The 22,249-nt window shown below is 35.8% G+C and overlaps 1 protein-coding gene and 1 pseudogene across 1 annotated transcript; both read left to right on the top strand.

Annotated features, from left to right (window-relative positions):
* Window positions 1-2,998: 2,998 nt before the first annotated feature.
* On the top strand, window positions 2,999-4,604 carry LOC147390832 (transcription factor MYC2 pseudogene; annotated as a pseudogene).
* Window positions 4,605-14,009: 9,405 nt separating this feature from the next.
* LOC147390831 (PCNA domain-containing protein) lies at window positions 14,010-21,772 on the top strand. Its single transcript, XM_086459054.1, has 6 exons — window positions 14,010-14,168; window positions 14,262-14,351; window positions 14,447-14,601; window positions 20,935-21,055; window positions 21,124-21,314; window positions 21,403-21,772. The coding sequence occupies exons 1-6, from the start codon at window positions 14,061-14,063 to the stop codon at window positions 21,650-21,652; spliced, it is 915 nt and encodes a 304-aa protein (XP_086315180.1). The 5' UTR covers window positions 14,010-14,060; the 3' UTR covers window positions 21,653-21,772.
* Window positions 21,773-22,249: the final 477 nt, after the last annotated feature.

The raw sequence follows: 22,249 nt of genomic DNA, 5'->3' as shown, positions 1-22,249 counted from the left end.
CAATAAGGGTACACTACAAAAGAATATGACAGGAGTACATCATAAACGTCAACATACATTTCTTAGAAGTAAACAAAAATCAATTATTAGTTTGGATGCATACTTGTACATCATTTTTTGTAAGTCAGACTCATCAAGTCAAATGAAATAAATAGAACTCAATTGCTTAAAATTTTGAGATTATTTGAAGGTTTAACCCGAGTCCAATTTACCAAGTCATATGGTATAAGTAGGGGTCAAATTCGAAGAGCTAATTTGCTAATGGGCAACTAACCTCGACTTATTGACCTCAAATCAATGAGTCAAGTGGGTTTGACATATGAAATCGATTTATAAATTAGATGCAATTGAACTACGTTGTTTTAGGCAAATATACAAATTGATAACACTAGATTGAGAATACATTATTTTTTTGTATAATTATTATTATTTCCATAACTTAAAGAGATGCAGGTTGCAAATGAATTGAATGCCACACCCATCTCATATGGGAATTCGAGTCCACATCCTAAGTCGGTCATACAAGACCACGTAGCACCACATCCGACTCATATGGGAAGTCTGGTCCATATCCTAAGTCAGTCGTGCAGGATCACTTAGTGTATAGTCAGACCGTTTGGGATTGGCAATCCTTGGCTCATTATGGGTGCCAAGCTCGACCATTTGGGGTTAGCAAGCCTTGGTTCATTGCGAGAGCCAAGCCTGACCATTTGGGGTTAATAATCCTTAGCTCATTGTGTTTGGGGTTGACAAGCCTTAACTCATTACGAGAGCCTAGCTCTACCGTGTGGAATTGGCAAATCTTAACTCATTGTAGGAGCCAAGCCCTACCGTTTGGGGTTGGCAAGCCTTAACGCATTAAGGGAGTCAAGCCCGACTGTTTGGGATTGGCAAGCCTTGACGCATTGCGGGAACCAAGCCCGACCATTTGTGGTTGCAAATCTTGGCTCATTGTCAAAGTCAAGTCTAACCGTTTGGGGTTAAAAAGTCTTGGTACGTTGCAGGATTCAAGTCCGATTGTTTGGAATTGAAAAGTCTTGGCTCATTGCGGGAGTCAAGCCCAATTGTTTAGAGTTGGCAAGTTTTAGCTCATTGCGGGAGTCAAGCTTGTTTGGGTTTGAAAAGTCTTGGCTCATTGCGGGAGCTAAAGGCTCTTTACGAGAGCGAAGGCCAACTGTAAAAGGTTGACTTATAGCGAAAGCCTTGACTCATTACGGGTTCTAAGCCCGACTATTTGGGGGTTTAAAAAGCCTTGACTCATTACATGTACCAAGTCTGACCTTACAGGGTCAACACACAACGAAAGTCTTAACACGTAAAGAGAACCCAGCTCGAACATTAGGGGTCGGTTTTTCACTAATAAAAACTTGGTTCATGAGGGAACCAAGCCCGACTAATGAAAGTCAAGCAAATTCATCATTGTTTTTAATATTGACTGGTTCATAAGGGAACCAAGTCCAACCATTAGGGGTGGGTTTAAGTAAGTTTTTTTGCAAGATTGATCATAGGAAGTTTTATCTATTGGCTTAGAAGTTTTGACTCATTATGGCACCAAGTCCGATCGATAAAGAGGAAATGACAAAACAATAGGGAAATAGATAATGTATTTATGAAAAATACTTTGAGGCATGTAACAAAACCAATAGTTAAAATAAAATCGAGGTAATTATAATTATCATTTTCGAAGGTAAAATAGGCAAATGACGTATGGCATGAACATATCTTAGACTTTGCAATTATAATTTATAAGGTGTGAGGCCATGTGTCACATGGTACCGTTCATTTATTCTCGGGCACTTGGACTAAAAGTCCAAACCCCAGAAAAGGGTTATTGTAGAGGATATTTTTCGTTGGGTACCAAGGGATGACATGTGACACCTAGAATTTGAATTAGACACGGAGATCCGAGCCAACTCGTCCAAGGGTAAGCTCAGTGGCTTGGTCACAAACCAACCGTAAGTTCAAGTCTTGGTTGGTTGGGAAATATTGGGTCAAGGATGCATGGTAGAGCCGTTCAATCAGCTCAAATCCCTAAAAATCAGGGATTAAATCAAAAGTGATTGAAATCTTAGTAAGAGAAAGTCTCAAGAAAAAAAGAATGTATGAGGATGGAATATTGACTAGATACATTCCAAAATCACTAATTAAGATCTTCTACTAAATTGGATAAGGATAAAATCGATAACAATATCTAAATGGATCCTAAGGTTTCATCTCTATAAATAAATGGACAGAGGTACTAAAAGGTACGAGTTCTCCTCCCCTCTAAATTTTACACTATTTTTGTACTAAGATTCTGACTTGGACGTCGGAGAGGTGTTGTTGCAAGTACATCCAAGGACACTAGGAGAGGAGATCGCGATATATCGTCACAAATCTCAAGGTAGTGCAAGTTTTTACATTCACATTAAATATAACATAATATAATTTATATACTTTCTCAAATTTTATCCGGTCATGACGTAAATGATTCCGAACTAGGGGTGTAAATTGGGTGTTTTGACACACAAGGTTCTAAACCTAAGCCCCAATCTAAAGGCTCGAGATAATACAAGCCTCAGGTTAGGTGTGGCTGACGGGGAAGAGGGTAAGCAAGATTGACATTTTTTGGGTCAGGCTTACTTGGGTTGGACTCTAAAAGTTATTGGATTGGATTTCAAGTTTGATCTTATCCATTGACGAACATATATATCATTAGAGAAGACCAAGGTCAAGGGGACATATCATCATTTTGAAGACACAGGGGAGTGAGGATATTTACCATAACAAGGAGGGGTATGTATCTAAATCACCCTATTTTATTAGATTATTATTAAACAAAAACTCAAAAGTCACACTCACATATAAAAACACATAATAACATAGTAACACTTCACTTTCAGTCACATGGTAATGGTGTACAATAGTAGAGGAAATGGGGTCATAAAAGGACCCCACACACTGACCTCAACATTTTCATCTCAGATTCCCTCTTTTATGGCCTGAAATCTAGTAGAAGCTTAGAACCACATCCCTCAACCACCCACACACATACACACATATAATTTACTTTGTTTTGCTTCACATAAACAAATACATCTCATCTCTCTAAAAACAAAATCCATGGAAGAAATAATATCTTCTTCATCTTCTCCTTCTTCCATCTTCACTATTTGTCAAGAAACCTCACCAACAATCCAACAACGTCTCCAATTTCTCATCCAAAGCCAACAAGAATTATGGGCTTATGCCATTTTTTGGCAAATTTCAAAGGACGACAATGGTGGACTTGTTCTAGCTTGGGGTGATGGTCATCTTCAAGGAACCAAAGATTTAATCTCCAAACAACAACCCAACAACAACATCAACAAAACCCAAAAATTCGGGTTCGGTTCCGATCGAAAGAAGACGGTGACGATGAAAGGATTTCAACTACTAATCAATGATAACATGGAAACCGATGGGTCCATCGATGGAGACGTCACAGATGCCGAATGGTTCTATATGGTGTCGTTAACAAGGTCTTTCGCCGTTGGTGATGGGTTACCTGGTCGGGCTTATAGTACTGGAAATTCAACTTGGTTGAGTGGAAGTCAAGAGCTTCAACAATATAATTGTGAGAGAGTTAAAGAAGCTCAAATGCATGGGATTGAGACTTTAGTCGGTATCCCTACTTCAAATGGAGTAATTGAATTGGGTTCTTCAGTTTCGATCATAGAAAATTGGGGGCTTATCCATCAGGCCAAATCTTTATTTGGGTCGGATCTCACCGGATTAGTCCCGAGACAACCAACCCAAGGTGGTTTAATTCCATTTCTCGATCGAGATCTTTCGTTCGCCGATATCGGTTTAATTGCCGGAGTACAACAAGTTGATGGAGAAATTAAGAAGGAAGGAGCAACCGCTGGGGGTCAATCATCTTCGGTCGACTCCGAGCACTCGGACTCCGAAGGGGCCTTTGTTGCGCCCGCAATAGAAATGAGAAGGCCCAAGAAGAGAGGAAGAAAGCCCGGGAATGGTCGGGAGATGCCTTTGAACCATGTCGAGGCTGAGAGGCAACGACGCGAGAAGCTTAACCATCGGTTCTATGCGCTCCGAGCTGTGGTCCCTAATGTGTCAAGGATGGATAAGGCATCTTTACTAGCCGATGCCGTGTCCTATATCAATGAGCTTAAATCCAAGGTTGAGGAATTAGAGGCCCAAGTCCAAAGAGAATCAAAGAAAATAAAAATCGAAACCGTCGATAATCATCGAAATGATACCAAAATTACTGATCAAAATCAAAGGTCTGATTTGAATTCTGATGGTGGGATCGTCGTGATGGAAGTAGAGGTGAAGATTCTTGGATCAGATGCCATGATCAGAGTCCAATCAGAGAATCTCAACCATCCATCTGCGAAGCTAATGGATGCACTTCGCGACCTCGAATTTCAAGTACATCATGCGAGCGTGTCGAGCGTTAAGGAGCTGATGTTGCAAGATGTTGTGGTTAAGCTTCCTGATGGATTGAAGAGTGAGGAGAGCTTGAAAGCTGCTTTGCTTAGAAGATTAGAGAAGTAGATTGTAGTTGTTATGGTGCTTGTTTTTAGTATTGTGTAATTGTAATAAAGACCAGTTATGTGTGAGTTTTTGTGACTTTTGCTTGGATGTAGAGAGTGAAAAAACAAACAAACACTTTTAAAGACTTTTGATACATTTTGTTTTAAAAGATTTGGAGGTTATGTTTCCCAATTTAAGGACAATCTTCTGAGATTATTCTTAAACTGGTGACTGAAGTTATACAACTTGGAAGATCTTATTCAACTTTTGTTAAATCAACTTGACTCAATTTTCGTTAATCAATTTTCGTTGCAAAGAAATATTTTATAAGTCCAAGAGATAACCAAGCTCGAAGACACGTGACCTGAAAAAGAATGATCTTTGGGATTAAAGAAAAGGGTACCAGAGTAAAAGTCACCACAAGAGTGGATTACCATGGATTTCTACCTACTTGGATTTTATTTCACACACCATCAATGACTTAGGTACTTTTGTTGTATTGGTTAGGTTTGTATCAAATGATATCAAAGTCCACGTCACATGAGTTCAAAACTTGAAAAGGGCATCATAGGGAAAGTGCTACCTCGGGTCCGAAAAGAAAGGTACTAGAGTAAAAAAAAAATGGGTGTTAGCAAAAGGGGCGACTGAGAGAAAGAACAACTTGGAGCCCTCAAAAGAAAGGTACCGGAGTGAAAGCCATCAGAGTGGGCTATATCATAGATGTTGATTGCAGAATTTGGTGGTGCATTACAACCCGAGAGACAAGGGTTTTACTTTTTGCACAAATATTGTCTAGGTGTTTTTGACGTATTAATTAGGTTCGTATCACTCATTGTCCTCCTCCTCAAAGCCTTTTCCAAAATATTTGGTGTCAAATTAACAAATCTGGTACTTCTCCATTTTACTCTATTCAAAGTCGCATCTTTTGTTGTTGATAGAGTGTTCATATACACTTTCACTATCTCAATTCTCGTTCTTTTAATTCTCCTCTCGGTTTTAAAAAAAAACTTTGACTTAAAAAAATCTTTTAACTATGATCGGCCTTCGTTGAACATATCCAAACCACCAAAGTTTACTTTCTCTTAATTGGGTTTTTATTACTCCCAAAGAAAATCTAAAGTAATTAATTCGGACGATTACAAGGCTCCAAAATCGAAGTTGTAGAACCAAAAGATAAAAAAAAGTATCTCGGAATTTAAATCCTCCATCAATAATAAATTAGACAATCCACATAGAGAGAAATAAAAGAATATATCTCCTTTTGATATTTTACTCACAAAACCATAAAGCTCCACACGTTCTTCTCTGAAAAACTTTATTTAAACTCCAAAAATATAACTCATCAATTAAATATATGGTAACCTATGTTTGAAGATCACGTTCTTGTATAAAGAATGAGAAATCTATATCTTATTCTAAATAAACTCTGATAGATCACGTTCATGTATAAAGAATTAAGGTCCTCGTGGGTACTCGAAATAAACTATTATAACTTATTCTCTGAGCAACAATCTCTTAACTTAAACTATTAACTTAATATATCTCTTTTCGAGTGGATAACTTCCCAATTTTTGTCAAACAAAATAATCTTAATTTAAATTAATTTAATAAATAATATGTGGGTGGATGCCAAATTAGTTGGGATGTAAATGACTTTCTCAATATTTGTTGGGTTAGATGTCTTGAATTAAGGTCTTGATGGGCACTGTTCACCAATTATAGGGTACTCCCTGTTGTTTCAAATTCAAGTGCCCTATGCACCCAGGGTGGAGGATTGAAACCCTTCTCCCAAACCTCAACACATGCCATGTTAGCCACAATCCATGCGATTGATGCCTAAAATATCTCCTTTTTTAAAATTTCCTTGAATTATGGCTTACATGGCATGTGTTGAGGTGTGGGAGGAGGGTTTCAATCCTCCACCCTGGGTGCGTATGATATGGACTCTTGTTATTTAATAAATAGTAGGTAATCTCCAATTTTAGAAAATAATTCTCATGACCAAATTCCTCTCCCTAGTTGTCATGTTTATTCATAGTTCCCATATTTATTCCATCCCTTTTTGTGTTTTTGAATGTGTTTGTTTTGTTAATATTCTGTTTCTGAATTTAGATAAATATTAGTCATTTGTAAGTCTACCATATGTATCATTGTAAGTGATTCCTATTCTCAGAATGGGTAGTTGTGTGTTATAATCAATCGAATCCTAATTTAGATAACTTGAGACATAACACAGTCAAATGTTCTCACTGAGAATTCCAAATCCACATGTCAAATAATATTTGCCCTATTCATGATTCATGAATCCACTCGAAACTTAGCCAAGTTGCTGCCGATTGTATTCAATCGAATTTTGTGCAATACTTTGGCTATTGACCCTGAAAAAGTAAGCTCGACTTGGATTAAAATCGCGATTTTATTGTTTGCCGACAAGAGATTTACTTTTACTAAACTTTTTATGATAGTTTTTCCACGGGGCAAATAGAATTTGCCCGATTCATGAATCCGCCTGAAATTTGGCCAAGCAGTTGTCAATTATATTTGATTGAATTTTGCGTAACACTTTGGTTATTGACCCCGAAAAAGTAAACTTGACGTAGATTAAAACCACAACTTTCTTGTTTTTGACAAGATATTTTCTTTTAATATACGTTTTATAATAATTTTTCTATTGGGCGTTCATATTATTACACGACCAATTGTTGATATATATATCTTTATATATGGTAAAGGTTAGGTCAATTGAATCTAAACCATATTAAAGTCTTAAATATGATGCATTGTAATAAAATGTACATTATTTTTTTAACCTAATGAGTATCCCCACTTTAGGTGAGACTAGTCTACCTAGGGCCGCACGCACCATCCCACCTTGCCACATGTTACAACAGGTTAGTAACTACTTTACATGATGGGGCATTTAGAGTCTCAAAATCATGATCTAAGGAGCAAACCCAGCCGTGTCTTACCATCTCAACTAACCTCTGATGGGTAATAAAATGTACATTGATACACCAAATCATTATCTTTTTGCGATTAGGATGAAAATATTATTCTCTTAGAATTAAAGTTTATCTCTAATTAGATTAATAAGTTAAGAGTTACAAACTATCTCTAATTGGGATTTGTCTCTATTGTTTTCTATAACTACTCTATTAGAGTTTATGTAATTAAAATCAAGCAAATCAATTCAATTTCATTATTTTTACGATAATATAATATTCAGCTTAGATCATAGAACTTAACCCGTTCTTTTCAAATTGGTTTTTGGATCAAATTGGCATGATCATCAAGTGGATTTTGGGTGGATTGCGATGCCCACAATCTTTCATTTGTAGATAGTAACAAATGTAAATCATCGTAAACAACGATAGGTCGTCTCACAAGGGATCATTTCATTCTGAATATCAAGGACAGGTTAAAATGCACGTTTGTTGCATGGTAATATAAAATTTGATGGGTTGACAAAATAGTTTTTGGTGGCATGCATTGTTTTCGTACTCAAATTTGATTCTTTGAAGTTTCTATAACAACGTGATATAAATAAGAGCAAACATCAAAAGTAAAACAATCACATCACATCAAATCCCTGTTGAGGTTTGAAATTGTCCTAACTGGTACATGAAACTCTTCTACATTGGGAAGAATTCATGATTTGAAGGGTCTCTTTACCGGGGCCCAAAAATATAGTTCAAGAATCTAATTATGAATTCAGCAATCTCAATTCTTTCCTTCAAATAGATGGAGTTCATATTAGATTGAGTCAAGAACTTGAATTGGAACATACATGCCAAAAATGATCATAAGGATTTCACAAGTTCTCGCTAATTTTCAATTTGCAATGATTTTTCGTATGATTTTGGCATCTAATTTGAAGTACATTCCCCCTCATGATTATAAAAATCGTCCAAGTCAATTAATCTTGGTGTAGTGTGTGAACGAGCAAGATTTTCAATATGAATCATCCTTCAAATTGCTTTGTTTGAGATCTGCTAAGAATTATCCAATATTTTGAAAATATAAATTAAGTCAATAAAATTTGCTCGAGTCAATTTTAGTGTATTTCTTCTTTTACCCTTTTAACCCATTTTATTATTTTTCATTTTTTATCCCTTAACCTAAAAAAAATTAATATTTTTTTTCACTTCAAAACAAAATTATAAGACCCATAGTTGTGGGGGATAAACTTCTCATCAAACTACAGTTTTGTGGGAGAAACATTCTAATGAGCTGTAAATTTTGTGAATCCCACTTTGTTGTCTTTATACTTCATCATATCCAACTTTACTATATTTCATCTTTTACCCTTTAACCTAATTTTTTTTTAATAATACCCCTCAAATTTTATTTTTTTCACTTATGCCCCTTAATCCAAAAAAGATGTCAGTGTTATAGTCACAAGCGAACTCTAGTATATTATATATATAGGGTATGTTCAAGAGCCAATAATGAAGCCAACCTATTTTGTCTTATATGGGTTAGAAGTTCAAGATGGGTTGATTTTTTGTGAGAATAATAAAATCAGCCTAATCTAAAACTTCTAACCCCATCGAAAGTGGTTTATAAATTAACAATAAAAAATTAACTATCCACAATTCTAAACCATTTTTGATGGGGTAAGAAGTTTATATTCGGCTGATTTTTGTGATGATGATCTCCTTGTTATAGAGATCATCCTCACAAAAAATCATCCAATTCTGAAACTCCTAACCCATATAGGACAAAGGTGTTAGCTCTGAGTTGTCTCCCTAACATTGTCTATTGAACGAGACCATATATATACCCTCAAAGCATATTACAAGCATGATAACATCAATTAATCCAATTTATAATAGAAACTAATCAATTATTTTTGGAGTCTAAATTTATATTAACAATTAATTATGAATTAGATTGAATTGGTATGAAAGCATTAGACTCAACCAAGTTAGATTGGATCGAACAATTCATATTGAATTCTGGTACCTGTACCAAAATCTAGTTCTTGAAACCATGGATATGTCATATTGATATTATTATGCATGCATGTGGATCTCCTACTGTTCTAGACCTTTTGATTGCTTGAAAATGGGGGATTAATTAAATTCCGAATAGCACGTACAATTGGCTTCTTCTCCTATTAGACTATTTCAACAACCAGATATATCACTCCATGTCGATGCGACCTCTCAAATGCCTTCTTCGAACGTCATCAAGGGTGCAAGTTTGCATCATTAATAGTCACCATCATCACCGAATTGTCGCTTCAACAATTCCACAATCTACGTTCATCGATGCTAATGTCCCTTTGAAACGATAAGAAGTTGTTTCTCCAATTAGAAGGACTTACTTACCTCACCCACACCAAGAAGTGAGTGCTTGTGTTTCTCTAATTTCAGCCCATTTGCTTATCCTAGCCTATCAAATAAGTTTCAATCCTTTTAGTCCAACCCCTAACCTATCCCATTTCCGAAGCTTTGATCCATAAAAAAAAAAAGAAAAAGAGTGTTAAAGATTCTACGTTCCACTTTCCAAAATCAAAATTTTACTTCATAGATTTTCTTTATGTAAGTCGTTGAAGGTCAATGACCTTGACTTAGCCCATCAGTTGCAGTCCAAAATCTTGAGGCCCAAGCTGTATATGTAAGAAGCAGGCCAAAATAACAATAATAAAATCATTGCTTATGGGTTTTATATAGCCCAAAGCATCATTGACCAAAGAACCTATGAATCCCCATTGATTGGCATTATTGCGTTTCTATATTTTCATCAAGCTTCTTATGTCCCAAAACCTTGTTTTGTGAATATTTTTTAGCCTTTGAATCCAATATGATCAAGCTCATCTTGACCCATACGGGCCCAATCTCAATATACACTTGTCTAAGCCTAAGCCAATCATGACCTAATCAAGGTCTACTTGAGTTGAGCTATTTATTGATGACGTTGGCAAACACAATCCTTACCCTACAAGGCGGATAAACAGATTCAAGGATTCAGATTTTGTTAAACTCACATTGATCTTCCATCGCCATGAATTTTAGGGAGGATGTTAGAGTATCATGATATGAAGCATTGTTATTAAGGTGCCCTGTGGTACACAATATCGTCTCAAGAAGATTAGGATTAGATGAAATTGGACTAGGAAATAATTAATTCTAGGTTAGGATTGATTCCTTCTTATCCTTCAATATTTTTTTTGTATTTAAATCGTAATAAACTCTAGATTAGGATTGATTCGTTCTTATCCTTCAATATTTTATCATATTTAAATCCCTATTAGGGTTTTGTAAACTGCATCTAAAAGAATAAATAAACTTTATTTTTTTTTGTTTTTTTTCATTTCTTATTTCCATTTTTATGTCTGAAATAATGCCTTCTCATCACAATCACTAACGTGATGAAAGAGTACAATCCATCAAGGTCGAAAGACCCCATTAGAGAAGGTGATATGTGATATTGGCCCTTTAAGAGAAACAACCACACATTTACCTTCTTTCTTCATCCTTATCCAAACATTAAATGCTTTAAAACAAATAGCATTGATTTCCTTTAGGTGAGTTAAAATGGTTGCCACCTTATCATCTTTCTAAAGCCAGGATGGTTTAATGAAAAGGATCACAATTTAGAACGTTGTCTACATGGTATGTTTTGGTTGGACTATAAAATATATCGTACTCCTAACCAACGAGGGGTGAAACTAGGATTTTATTGTAGTGAGGGCAAATTATAATTAATGGTACAGTTGAAAAGCTTGAATATGAATAATTTTGAAGAGAAATTCAAACATTTTTAATTGAAAATTAAAGAAAAAACTATTTAGGTCTTTTCCAATTAGTTCATGAGAGAAGGTCCAATCAAGAGACAATGTCATCTTCAAAAACTGTAAGGGGACTGGGGAAAAAAATTAGAGGGAAGTGATAGGGTGGGGGCAAATAAGGAGGGGTTTGAGTGAGTGAGGGCAAATGAGACATGTATTTAGTTGAAAATAAAAGACTGTCTCAAAGTTCTATAGAGGCAATTGCCCCTATAAGCTCTTTATTAGCCCCACCCCTGGAAACAAGTCGTTTTCTACATAACAAGTAGCCCAATGTGTTTTATCTCTAATTGAAAAGAAATATGTAGACATCATTTGTTGCTATAGGAATAGGGCATCGTTTTGGATTCTTATTCAAATGAAAAATTCTAATCTAATTATGTTAGTTAGGTTCCCACCTTGGTTAATAGGTCCAAGTGCGCCACATGATAGAAGGAATTGGTTATAGCCAGAGCTACCTGGTAGTTGGAGTAATCAATCTTAGTCGATTCATTCCTCACATGGCATACTAGATTTTTTATAACTAACATAGTTGGGTTAGCCATTAGGGTTGCAACCGGAGTGGGTTGGACGGGTTTGGAGGGTAAACCTAGGTTCAACCCAAGTAATAGAACCCTCAACCCGAGCTTAATTCAACCCAATCATTAGATTTGAGCTCGCTAACCCAAGCTTGATCTAAAAATTGGGTTCAGTTCGTATTAGCCCGAACTAAGTATTTAGGACGGGTTGGAGTTGTCAAACAACTGTAATTTCATTTGAATCAGCAAATAAATTTTATATTAAAATAAATCATTTGTAAATAAAATCACACACAACCTTCAAATCCATCATTGAAAGAATATTTAAACAAACCATATTAAATCAAAGTCCACATTAATAATATTCTATACTTCACAAGTGATAATAAGATGGAATCTATAAACACCCCAATTTGCACGTGTCCACTTCGAAAAATTACCCAAAAACTCAAAAAACCCAAACTTTCAAAAATCCTAATTAAGGTTCCAATAAAAGCCCAAAGGCCACTAGTTGGCCGATGGGCTCCCAATAAACGCCACTTGAAAAATTCTAATGCATGCATCTGTCATTTACCTTTTTTTTCATTGTCTCAAACCTGGCCTCTAGCCAATTATTCTAATCTAAGCTCATTCAATCCAAAACTTAACCCATTCTCATTCCAAACTCATCTCCAATACCCAAGTCTTTTCCTAAACTCAGTATCCAAACCTAAACCCATTTCTAAGTCTAGCCCATATTCAAACTTCCAACCTAATCCAAACCCAAGGCCTTTTAAACCCATAGCCTAAGTCCCAATGCCTAACCCATTCTAAGTCTCTTCTCATTCCAAACTCATTTTAAGACCTATAAAATTCAAAGTCCATATGATCTCACACCCTTCACCAAAAGAGGACACTTGCAATCACCCATAAGCCCCTACGCCCAAGAACGCTACTCATTGGTAGGCCAACCCTCAATGCCCATTGAAGTTTCTTGAGAAATTTCAAAATTCACCCCCTTTTGATTACACAAATACACGCGACATTTTCAAGGAGGTATTGTAAAAATTGACAAGTAAGGGTGCATAAAATAAATACAAAATACCACGTGTCTTGTAATGAGGAGATTTTGAAGCGGGTTGTCCGCTTCAAAGTTGAACTCCACTTGATTAGTCTACTGACCTTAACCATAAAGGGGATTTGTTGGATGTGTAGATGGACAAACATTCGAATTTAGTAGTGAGTTAAAGTTATTAGATTTAATATTTTTTCATAATTGGTTAATAGTCATTTATTTTAATCCTATATATATATATATATAATGAATCAAACTAAATTTTCACTCTTACAAGAGATTACGCTCATTGATTGTGCCACAATACCTTTAAGAGGAAGTGTATCAAACTTTTTTATGTTATTGAGAATTGTAAATTACTTTTAACATTGACGAATTGTGAATTGTAAATTGTAAATTACTTTTAACCTTTAAGAATTGTGAATCATCCATCACATTGACTTGTACAATATTTTAAAAATATCAACCAAATTAATCATTAACAAGATTTTGGATTTTTAATATAAAATAATTATTTCCTTCCCTTGATTTCATTTCTTTTTTGTTTTTATCTATATAAAACATAGATTTTGTCGTTGAGCAATTGCTAATCCTCCTTATAATAAAATAAAAATATAGATAATTAAATAATTATAAATCAATATAAATAGGATTGACTAATTTGAGACAAGATGACTCAGACGAATCTACCTGATGCAACTTGATTTGATTTGAGGCCAATCGAAATCAAACCATCCGATTCTACTCAATAAAAATTAGAATCGAACCGAATTGCCCATAGAACCAAAACCAAATTAAATCGAACTAAGGTTGTTTTGGTTCTATGGGTAACCAATTCTTATAAATCTAATTGGTAGCAACGTATTTTTAATAAATAATGAATATGAAATTTCATATAATACATTATTAATTTATCCATATAGTCAATAATCTTTAATCTTTGTCCTAACTATACAATCCTTGAATCGAGAACCGTATCCAATTCCGTTTTCTTAACCCAGAGCGAACCGCAACTTGTTCCAAACCGAAGCAAACCGGTCCAAACTCAAAAACTATCGATTTGGTTCGATTCTCGGTTCGATCTGAACCAAGTTGCACAGCGAGGTAAAACCATTGTTGAAGCATTTAAAATAAAAACTGAGCGAACATCCTCACACCATTTTTGGCGGGAAAGAGGATGAGCTCTTCAGCGGTTGAACCAGAAGCGCCTGATCTTGTGTGTCAGATCGATAATGTCCAAGGCATGGTCGATGCTCTCTCCTCCGCTAGATGGAAACGTCATCAGGTGGGTCCCACTTTTTTCAAATTTCTAGGGTTTCTAATCTATGATTTACATCTCATTTGATGATCATCTCTCTCGTTCATCAATCACAATCAGGATGCTGTTCTTGAATTATCGGAACATGGAATCGTTCTGATTGTTGAGGAATCTGGTTGCCTTCAAGCCAAAGTCTATCTGAAGCGAGAGGTATCGGGTTCGATCCAAATTTCAATTCAAGTTACATCTTTTTCAAATCTAGATTTCAGTTTTTTTTTTTTTTTTTTTGAATTTTCAATTTGTAGCTTTTCGTTAGTTATGATTATGGTGCCGAAGGACGCCCTCGATTTGGAGTGAGCTTAGGTTTGTTTGTTGATTGCTTGAGCACATTTTCTGTACCTGGGCAAACCAACATGATCGAAATTCGGTATCCGGGCCCTGATATGCAACTTCTTCTCAAGTGGGTTATTTTTTTCTTTTCTTTTTTTAGTCTTGATTTGATTTATAGTTTTTGTTATTAATTTGATTTTTAAATTATTTTGGATAATAAGAGTTTGAAGTTAATGATGTTATTTGAAGGCCATTTGGGTAGATTGGAATGTTAGGATTGGGTGGTCCAATGGTTAATGTGACTATCAATTCCAGCCCAAAAGAAATTGTAGAGAAAATGACTGAGAGAGCACACACTGATTATTTACATGGAAAACCTTCCAAAAATAGGAGGAAAACCACCTGCCAAAGGCCGGTAAAAAACGTCCACTAATCAAAGAAAAAGATTACAAACCTTTTCAGAATCAATTTGACCAAAAGATTACAAACCTTGCAAGATTCCTTCATCACGAAAACTCCACCACTTCCTAATCAATTCAATGTTCTCCTTTGAGATCTTCAACAACCTGAATTATCTTTGGCTTCAAGCAATCTGAAATCACTTTGATAACTTCCTTCTTGACTAGGAAATCAATTCCAACCTTGTTGAAAATTCTAGCAAAAACTCAAGAAGAAACACAAAAAAATAGTAAAGAAAGAGAGCAACTTTTTTGCATTACACCACACTCACACATGAGCACCAATTTATATATATCTATATATATATAGATATATATATAAAGAGAGAGAGAGAGAGGTTTTAAAGCAATTAAAGTTAGGGGAGGAAGGTGGATTAATGGGATGGATCAAGGCTCAAGAGGACCCAACGTATCTATGGTATAATGTCATTGAGCCGTTGGCTTTAGTGAGAAACTCAACATGTTACATTTTAAAACAAGTTTAAAAAAAAAGAAATTAATATCTAAAGCATTAAAGAGGGTTTGACTCAACAAACTCCCCCTCAAACCCGATTTAGAAAATCCATACCAGACATGGTGCAATAAGTCTCTTGTTTATCCCTTATCATTACTTTTGTTATTATGTCAGATGGATTCTCATTGGTATGAACCTTTTCAATTCTAAGGGTTTGATTTTCAAGGACATCTCTAATCCAATGGTATATCACATCTATGTGCTTGGACTTGTAGTGAAATGATGGATTTTTGGCTAAGTGAATTGCACTTTGATTATCACACTTCACAACAAAAGGTTCTTAGTCTAAGCCTAACTCTTGGAGGAACCTCTTCATCCACAACCTTTCTTTTCAAGCCTCAGTGGCAACAATATATTATGCCTCTATTGTGGAAAGAGTAACACATTTTTGGAATTTAGACTGCAAAGAGATGGTTCCCCCTGCAAAGGTGAATAGATATCCAAAAGTAGACTTTTAGAGTCTATTTCACCTGCCATGTCTGAGTCCGTATAACCAACCAATATAGGTTGATCACCACCAAAACACAAACCTAAATTCGTTGTTCCCCTAAGATACCTGATGATCCATTTATCAACTTCTTAGTGTTCTTTACCAGGATTTGATAGGTATCTACTAGCAACACCAATTGCATAAGCAATGTCAGGTCTAGTGTAAATCATGACATAGATTAAACTCCACACAGCTGAAGAATATGAGACCTTTTTCCATTTCTTTCTTACCAATCTCACTAGAAGGACATTGAGTTGTACTTAATTTAAAATGCCCCGCTAATCGTGTTCCAACCGCTTTAACTTTCTTCATGTTGAAGCGGTCCAACACTTTCTCAATGTACTTCTCTTGAGATAACCAAAGTTTATGAGCCTTTTTATTAGGATAGATTCTCATTCCAAGAATTTGTTGGGCCAAGTTTAAGTCCTTCATTGCAAATGACTTAGATAATTGCTTTTTCAAATGATTGATTTTGGCATTACCTTGATGCCAACAATAAGCATGTCATCCACATACAGCAAGAGAATAAAAAAAGTTTTGTTTGAAATTCTTTTCATGTAGGTCTCAAGTCTATGGAATTCATGATCCTTCATAAAAGAATCAATTTTTTAATTCCAAAGTCTTGGGGCTTGCTTCAAGCCATAAAGACTCTTCTTTAATTTACAAACCATTCCTTCCTTTTTTCTTGGAAACTCTTAGGTTGTTCCATGTAAATTTCTTCCTTAAACTCCCCATGAAGGAAAGTGGTCTTGGCATCAAATTGTTCAATTTCTAAATTCATTGATGCCATCTATCCTAAGATGATTCTAATTGAGGACATCTTGACAACCGGGGAAAATATCTCCTCAAAATCTACTCTTCTTTTGGGCAAACCCCTTCATAGCAAGTCTTGCCTTGAACTTTATTTTCTCCTCTAAACCTTCATTCTTTTTCCTAAAGACCCATTTTTTTTCAACGCCTTTTTCCCTTTAGGTAATGGCACTAGGTCATAGGTATGATTCTCATGAAGAGATTTCATTTCTTCTAACATTGCCTTTCCCCATTCCTCTTTGTTTTCATCCTCTTGAGCTTCCTTGAAGCTTTCGGGTTCACCACTATTAGTGAGCAACACATATTCATGAGGGGGGTATTTCTTTGATGGTTGACAAACTCTCCCTGATCTACTAGTTCTCACTATGGGAGCTTGCTCTTCATCAACATTTTGATCATCATTTTGTTCATCAACATTGTCATCCCTATGATGATCACGATGAATCTCTTTAGGAGTGATATCATAGGCTTGGCCATCCTCCTCGAGAGAACCATGGGTATGGATTCAACATCTCTTGGGGATTCACTCTCATCAAGTGTTTTTTTAAGGCCAACACTATCAAACCTTTGGTCTTTAAAGAAGACAACATCCCTACTTCTTATGATTTTCTTTCCAATAGGTCCCTTAGTCTATACCCAAACTCACTACCCGCATATTTGAAGAAAATAAATTTGATGGACCTATCATCAAGTTTTGATATTAGTTCCTTAAGGACACGAGCATCGGCCACACAACCAAAGGTCCTTGAGTGTGAATATGACACATCATTACCGGTCCATACTTTTTTCAGGAATACCTCCATTCAAAGGCACCATGGGTGAACGATTTATTAAATAACATGCGGTCATAACCGTCACACCCCAAAATTGCCTTGAAAGTCTAGATTGAGCCAAGAAGCATCTAGCTTGGCTCACATTGGTATAATTCATTCTTTCTGCCACTCCATTGTTTTGTAGTGTGTATGGCACCGTCTTTTGGTGTTTTATGCTATGCTCCCTACAATAGCATTTCCATGGATTTGAGGAATATTCCCTACCATTGTCAGTTCTAATACATTTGAGAGACTTTCCGGTCTCTCTCTCAATGGCCTTATGAAATTGTTTGAAAATTTCAAACATTTGATCTTTTGCTTTTACAAGATACACCCACAATTTTCTTGAGGCATGATCAATAAAGGTAACAAAGTAAGATGCACCACCAAAAGTACAAACAGTCATTGGACCACATACATCGGAATAAACACGATCAAGAATTTCAAATTTCTTATTTTGGTCATGTGTTTTAAATGATACCCTCTTTTTGTTTTCCCAGCACAATATGCTCACAAGGTTCAAGATTGACATTCTTAACACTAGGCTCTGCCCTTGGCGAGACAAGACCCAACCCTTTTGCACTAATGTGGCCAAGTCTTTGATGCCACAACTTTGAGGATAAATCCTCATTGGTATAGGTCATGTCTTCATCAATGGCCTTTGCCTGAAAATAATATTAATTATTTCCTTTGAGCATTGCCTTGGCTATAACCAAAGGTCCTTTAGATATTTTACATTTCATCCCTAGATGTGTAAAATATCCATTCCTAGCCAAGCTTCCTGAGGATATCAAATTAATTCTAAGGTCCGTGATTGTTCTACATCTTTAAGCACAAGTTTACCACCACCATTCACACACAAATGAACAACACCCATTCCAACAATATGTGCAACACTTTTGTTGCCCATGTGAACCTTACCAAAATCACCGGGGGTGTAAGTCATAAAGTGATCAATATAAGGAATAGCATGGTCAGAAGCTCCACAATCAATGGTCCATTATTGTTCATTGCAAGAAGTTACCAAGCAATTTCAACTCCTTCAATAAGGAGAAGTGCTTCATTTTTCTCCACTAAGGTAACCTTATCATTATCATTTTGTTTTCATTTTTTAATTTCAAACATTGGTTCTTGAGATGCCCAACTTTTCCACAATAATGACAAGTTCTCTCTTCCTTTGATTTAGACCTTTCTCTAAATTTTCCACGTATAGGTTTTGATATATTTCTAGATCTACCATGCTCTTCAATAGCCAATGTATCTAGCTTAGGAAAATCCATAGAGTTGGCATTTCTTCTAGTCTCTTCATTGAGAAGGTTACCAGTAACTTGGGCAAAACTGAGTTCTCCATTCATAACCGAGTTACTAACTGTAACCACCAACTTTTCCCAACTATCTGGCATGGAACTAAGAAGGAGCAATGCCTTCAATTCCTCTTCCAATGTCAACTTCATAATGGATAATTGATTTAAAATATTTTGCATATTATATATATGTTCCGAACTAGACGTGCCCTCTTTATATTTTAAGTTCACCAATCTTCTAATCAAAGAAGCCTTGTTAATGGCGGTTTTCCGTTCATATAGCTCATGTAATTTCTTCCACAAAGATTTTGCCATATTTTCTTGAGCCATATATGGAAGTAAATTGAATCGGCCACACTTTGTCTAATAGTGGCCACCCCTTTTTGGTCTAGCTTGTTTCACTCGGCCTCAGTCATGCTCTCTGATTTCTTATCTTGTCCCTCAATTGGTACTTGCATCTAAGTAAGAGAACATCTTCCATTTTGGGTATCAATAAACTCCAATTAGTACCATTGAGTTTCTCTACACTAAAGGTTGAGTCCATAGCCATCAACACCTAGAGCAAGCAAAAGCTCTGATACCACTTTATTAGGATTGGATGATCCAATAGTTAATGTGACTATGGATTCAAGCCCAAAAGAAGTTGTAGAGAAAATGATCGAGAGAGCACGCCGATTTTTAACATGGAAAACCTCCTAAATATAGTAGGAAACCATGGGCCAAAGGCCGTAAAAAAACTACCACTAATCAAAGAAAAAGATTACAAACCTTTTCGGAATCAATCCGACCAAAGGATTATAAACCTTACAAAATTCCTTGATCATAAAAATTACCGAACTTGATAACACCACTTTGAAATCAATTCAACGTTCTCCTTTGAGATCTTCAACAACCCGAAATATTTTCTTCAAGCAATCCGAAATCACTCTGGCAACCTCCTTCTTGACTTTGAAATCAACTCCAACCTTGTTGCAAATTCTAGCAAAAACACAAGAGAATAATAGAGAAAGAGAGCAAGTTTTTGCATTACACCAGACTCACACGAGCACCAATTTATATATATAAAGAGAGAAGAGAAGAGAGGTTTTAAAGCAATTAAAGTTAGTGGAGGAAGGTGGATTAATGGGATGGATCAAGGCTCAAGAGAACCCAACGTCTCAACAGATTACATTGAGCCGTTGGCTTTAGTGGGACACCCGATAGATTACATTTTCAAAACAAGTTTTAGAAACAAATGTTAAAATATCTAAAGCATTAAAGAGGGTTTGATTCAACATGAAGTAGGTGAAAGGGTACAAGCTTGAATGGCATATAATTAGAGATTAGAAGTAATCGACTTTATGGGTTTAAAGAGGTTAGCTCAATTGTTTGGTGTATTATATTACAATTGGTGTAAGATCTTTAAAGAATTTAGAGGAGTGTTCTTCGAGGAATTTTTTGGTAGGATTGGATCAAGGTTTAGTCAAGAGAAAAACTGATACTGTCTTGATTGATACATTCCGATAAACATTCAATTTTTATTATCAATCTCTAGAACGAATCACACTTTTACCACTAAACTATTCCCACCACAATGTGGTTATCGTATATGAATGGATCATTTTTCGAACAAGGGCATTAGATACAATTAAGATAAGATCAGAACAGAATCATGAAATTGGAGTGTCAACGTGTTTAGTTGGGGGAACTTGATGAGATAGGAAAATGAAGGCTCATTTAAATAATGATAACGAATTCTACCTTTTCTTTTGCTAAGGCCTGATATTGATACATTCCAGCCTATAGATTCTGATACGATATTTTGAACCATGGGTGAGATTGGGTTTGCAATATTAGATGTGAGGATTAGCCTTTTCTTTGGTAATTGAGTGTGTTAGGAATCTATTTTCTGCTAGCTTTTGTATCTGGTTGGTCATCTCAACCTCCACGTTTTTTCGAATGAAATTTTACTCTTAAGATTAATCCGCATCATAGGATCAGAAATTTATGGTTGAATTCATATTTTATCTCTACATTGTCTAGCCATAACTTGTATCTTGGCTGTGCTATAACGGAATTTATCCATGTAAGACTAGGTCAGTTGATTCACCTGATGCGTGCATATATGCGGAGATCCGGACTAGAATCCCAGAAACCATTTCATGGGACTACAATTTTGAACCTGCAGAAAGCACCCCATTAAGTTTTACTGTTAAGGTATTGTTTATTTATTTACTTATCTTATGTGGGACACTACTTTTCATCTCAAAATAGTGAATTTTCAGTCGGCAGCTCTAAAAGAGGCTATCGATGATCTTGAATGGCCGGGTTCAAGCATACAGATAATTCTACAACCCGATCCCCCTTGTGTTACCTTTAGAGGTGAAGGCCATGGTGACTTACAGATAGACTTCATGTATTATGCAAATACTGATCTTCTGATCGCATTCAATTGTGATCGCCAAATCTCTTACAGGTATCACTTTCTTCTGATTCGTTATGTCTGACACTGTGTATCCCTTCAATTAGTTAGACATTGTTGGTTCTTCCCTTAATATGTATAGGTATAAGTATAAGTTCCTCCGGGCAACAACTTCGAACATTCCTAGCAGCGTTATAAAGGATAATAGAGGAAGCAAATTGACTATTGGGAGAGGTGGAATGTTGAAAGTGCAGCACCTGGTTTCAGTTGCAAGACCATCCATCCAACACCCACATATTGATTCCGCTGGCTATCAACAACCTAGTCGAATTGCTTATATTGAGTTCTTTGTCAAGCCCGAGGTCGATGAAAACCCTGTAAATGATTCTTAAGCATGTTTGGAAAGGTACTTGCTCTTAAATCTACCATTTTAGAAATCTAATGTCAAAATCGAATATGAGAATGGATATATATGTGATGATTAACAAATCAAAAAGGCATTTGTAGCTTAACTTGCCAGTCCAATTCTTCATTCCGTTCCTAATTTCTGTTGGTTGAGCCAAGTTGTCTCCTAAATAAAATTGATCTGATGGCCTAGAATTCCAAATAATTTTGTTTTTTTGTGTTTTTTTTTGGCTTTTGGGATTTTATTGGGTCTGTTATCTCCTATTTGATTTGTTTTCTTATCCTATTTTATCGTAAAGTTGTTAGTAATGTTTAGCATGCTGAAAACTCCATGGTTCTTTTTATTTTTCTTCAAGTTGGTATGCCATATCACCTAATCAAGACCTTTCAATTTTGATGACCAGAAATATCACCATTCAGATGATTTTAACTAACCTTTCATTAAATTACAAACATGCCATTAGAATTATTGTTGGTGTGATTTTGGTAGATGCGTAATGTTGATTTTGGAAGGTTCAGATAAATGGCTAGCCAATAGTAGGACCAGTGAATTATGATGTTCTACGGGTTCAGACCCATAGCTT

This window comes from Akebia trifoliata, chromosome 11 (genome assembly GCF_017979445.1).
Source record: "Akebia trifoliata isolate Shusen 1 chromosome 11, ASM1797944v1, whole genome shotgun sequence".
Classification (NCBI taxonomy): Eukaryota; Viridiplantae; Streptophyta; class Magnoliopsida; order Ranunculales; family Lardizabalaceae; genus Akebia; species Akebia trifoliata.
Note: the sequence above shows the minus strand (reverse complement) of the source record. Positions and strands in the feature narration are given on the sequence as shown.

Excerpts from the sequence above, each read along its gene's own strand:
- LOC147390831 (XM_086459054.1), top strand. The coding sequence starts at position 14,061 with ATGAGCTCTTCAGCGGTTGAACCAGAAGCGCCTGATCTTGTGTGTCAG. Across the intron at positions 14,169-14,261 it reads CTAGATGGAAACGTCATCAG|GATGCTGTTCTTGAATTATC; the intron begins GTGGGTCCCACT and ends AATCACAATCAG. Across the intron at positions 21,056-21,123 it reads CATTAAGTTTTACTGTTAAG|TCGGCAGCTCTAAAAGAGGC; the intron begins GTATTGTTTATT and ends GTGAATTTTCAG.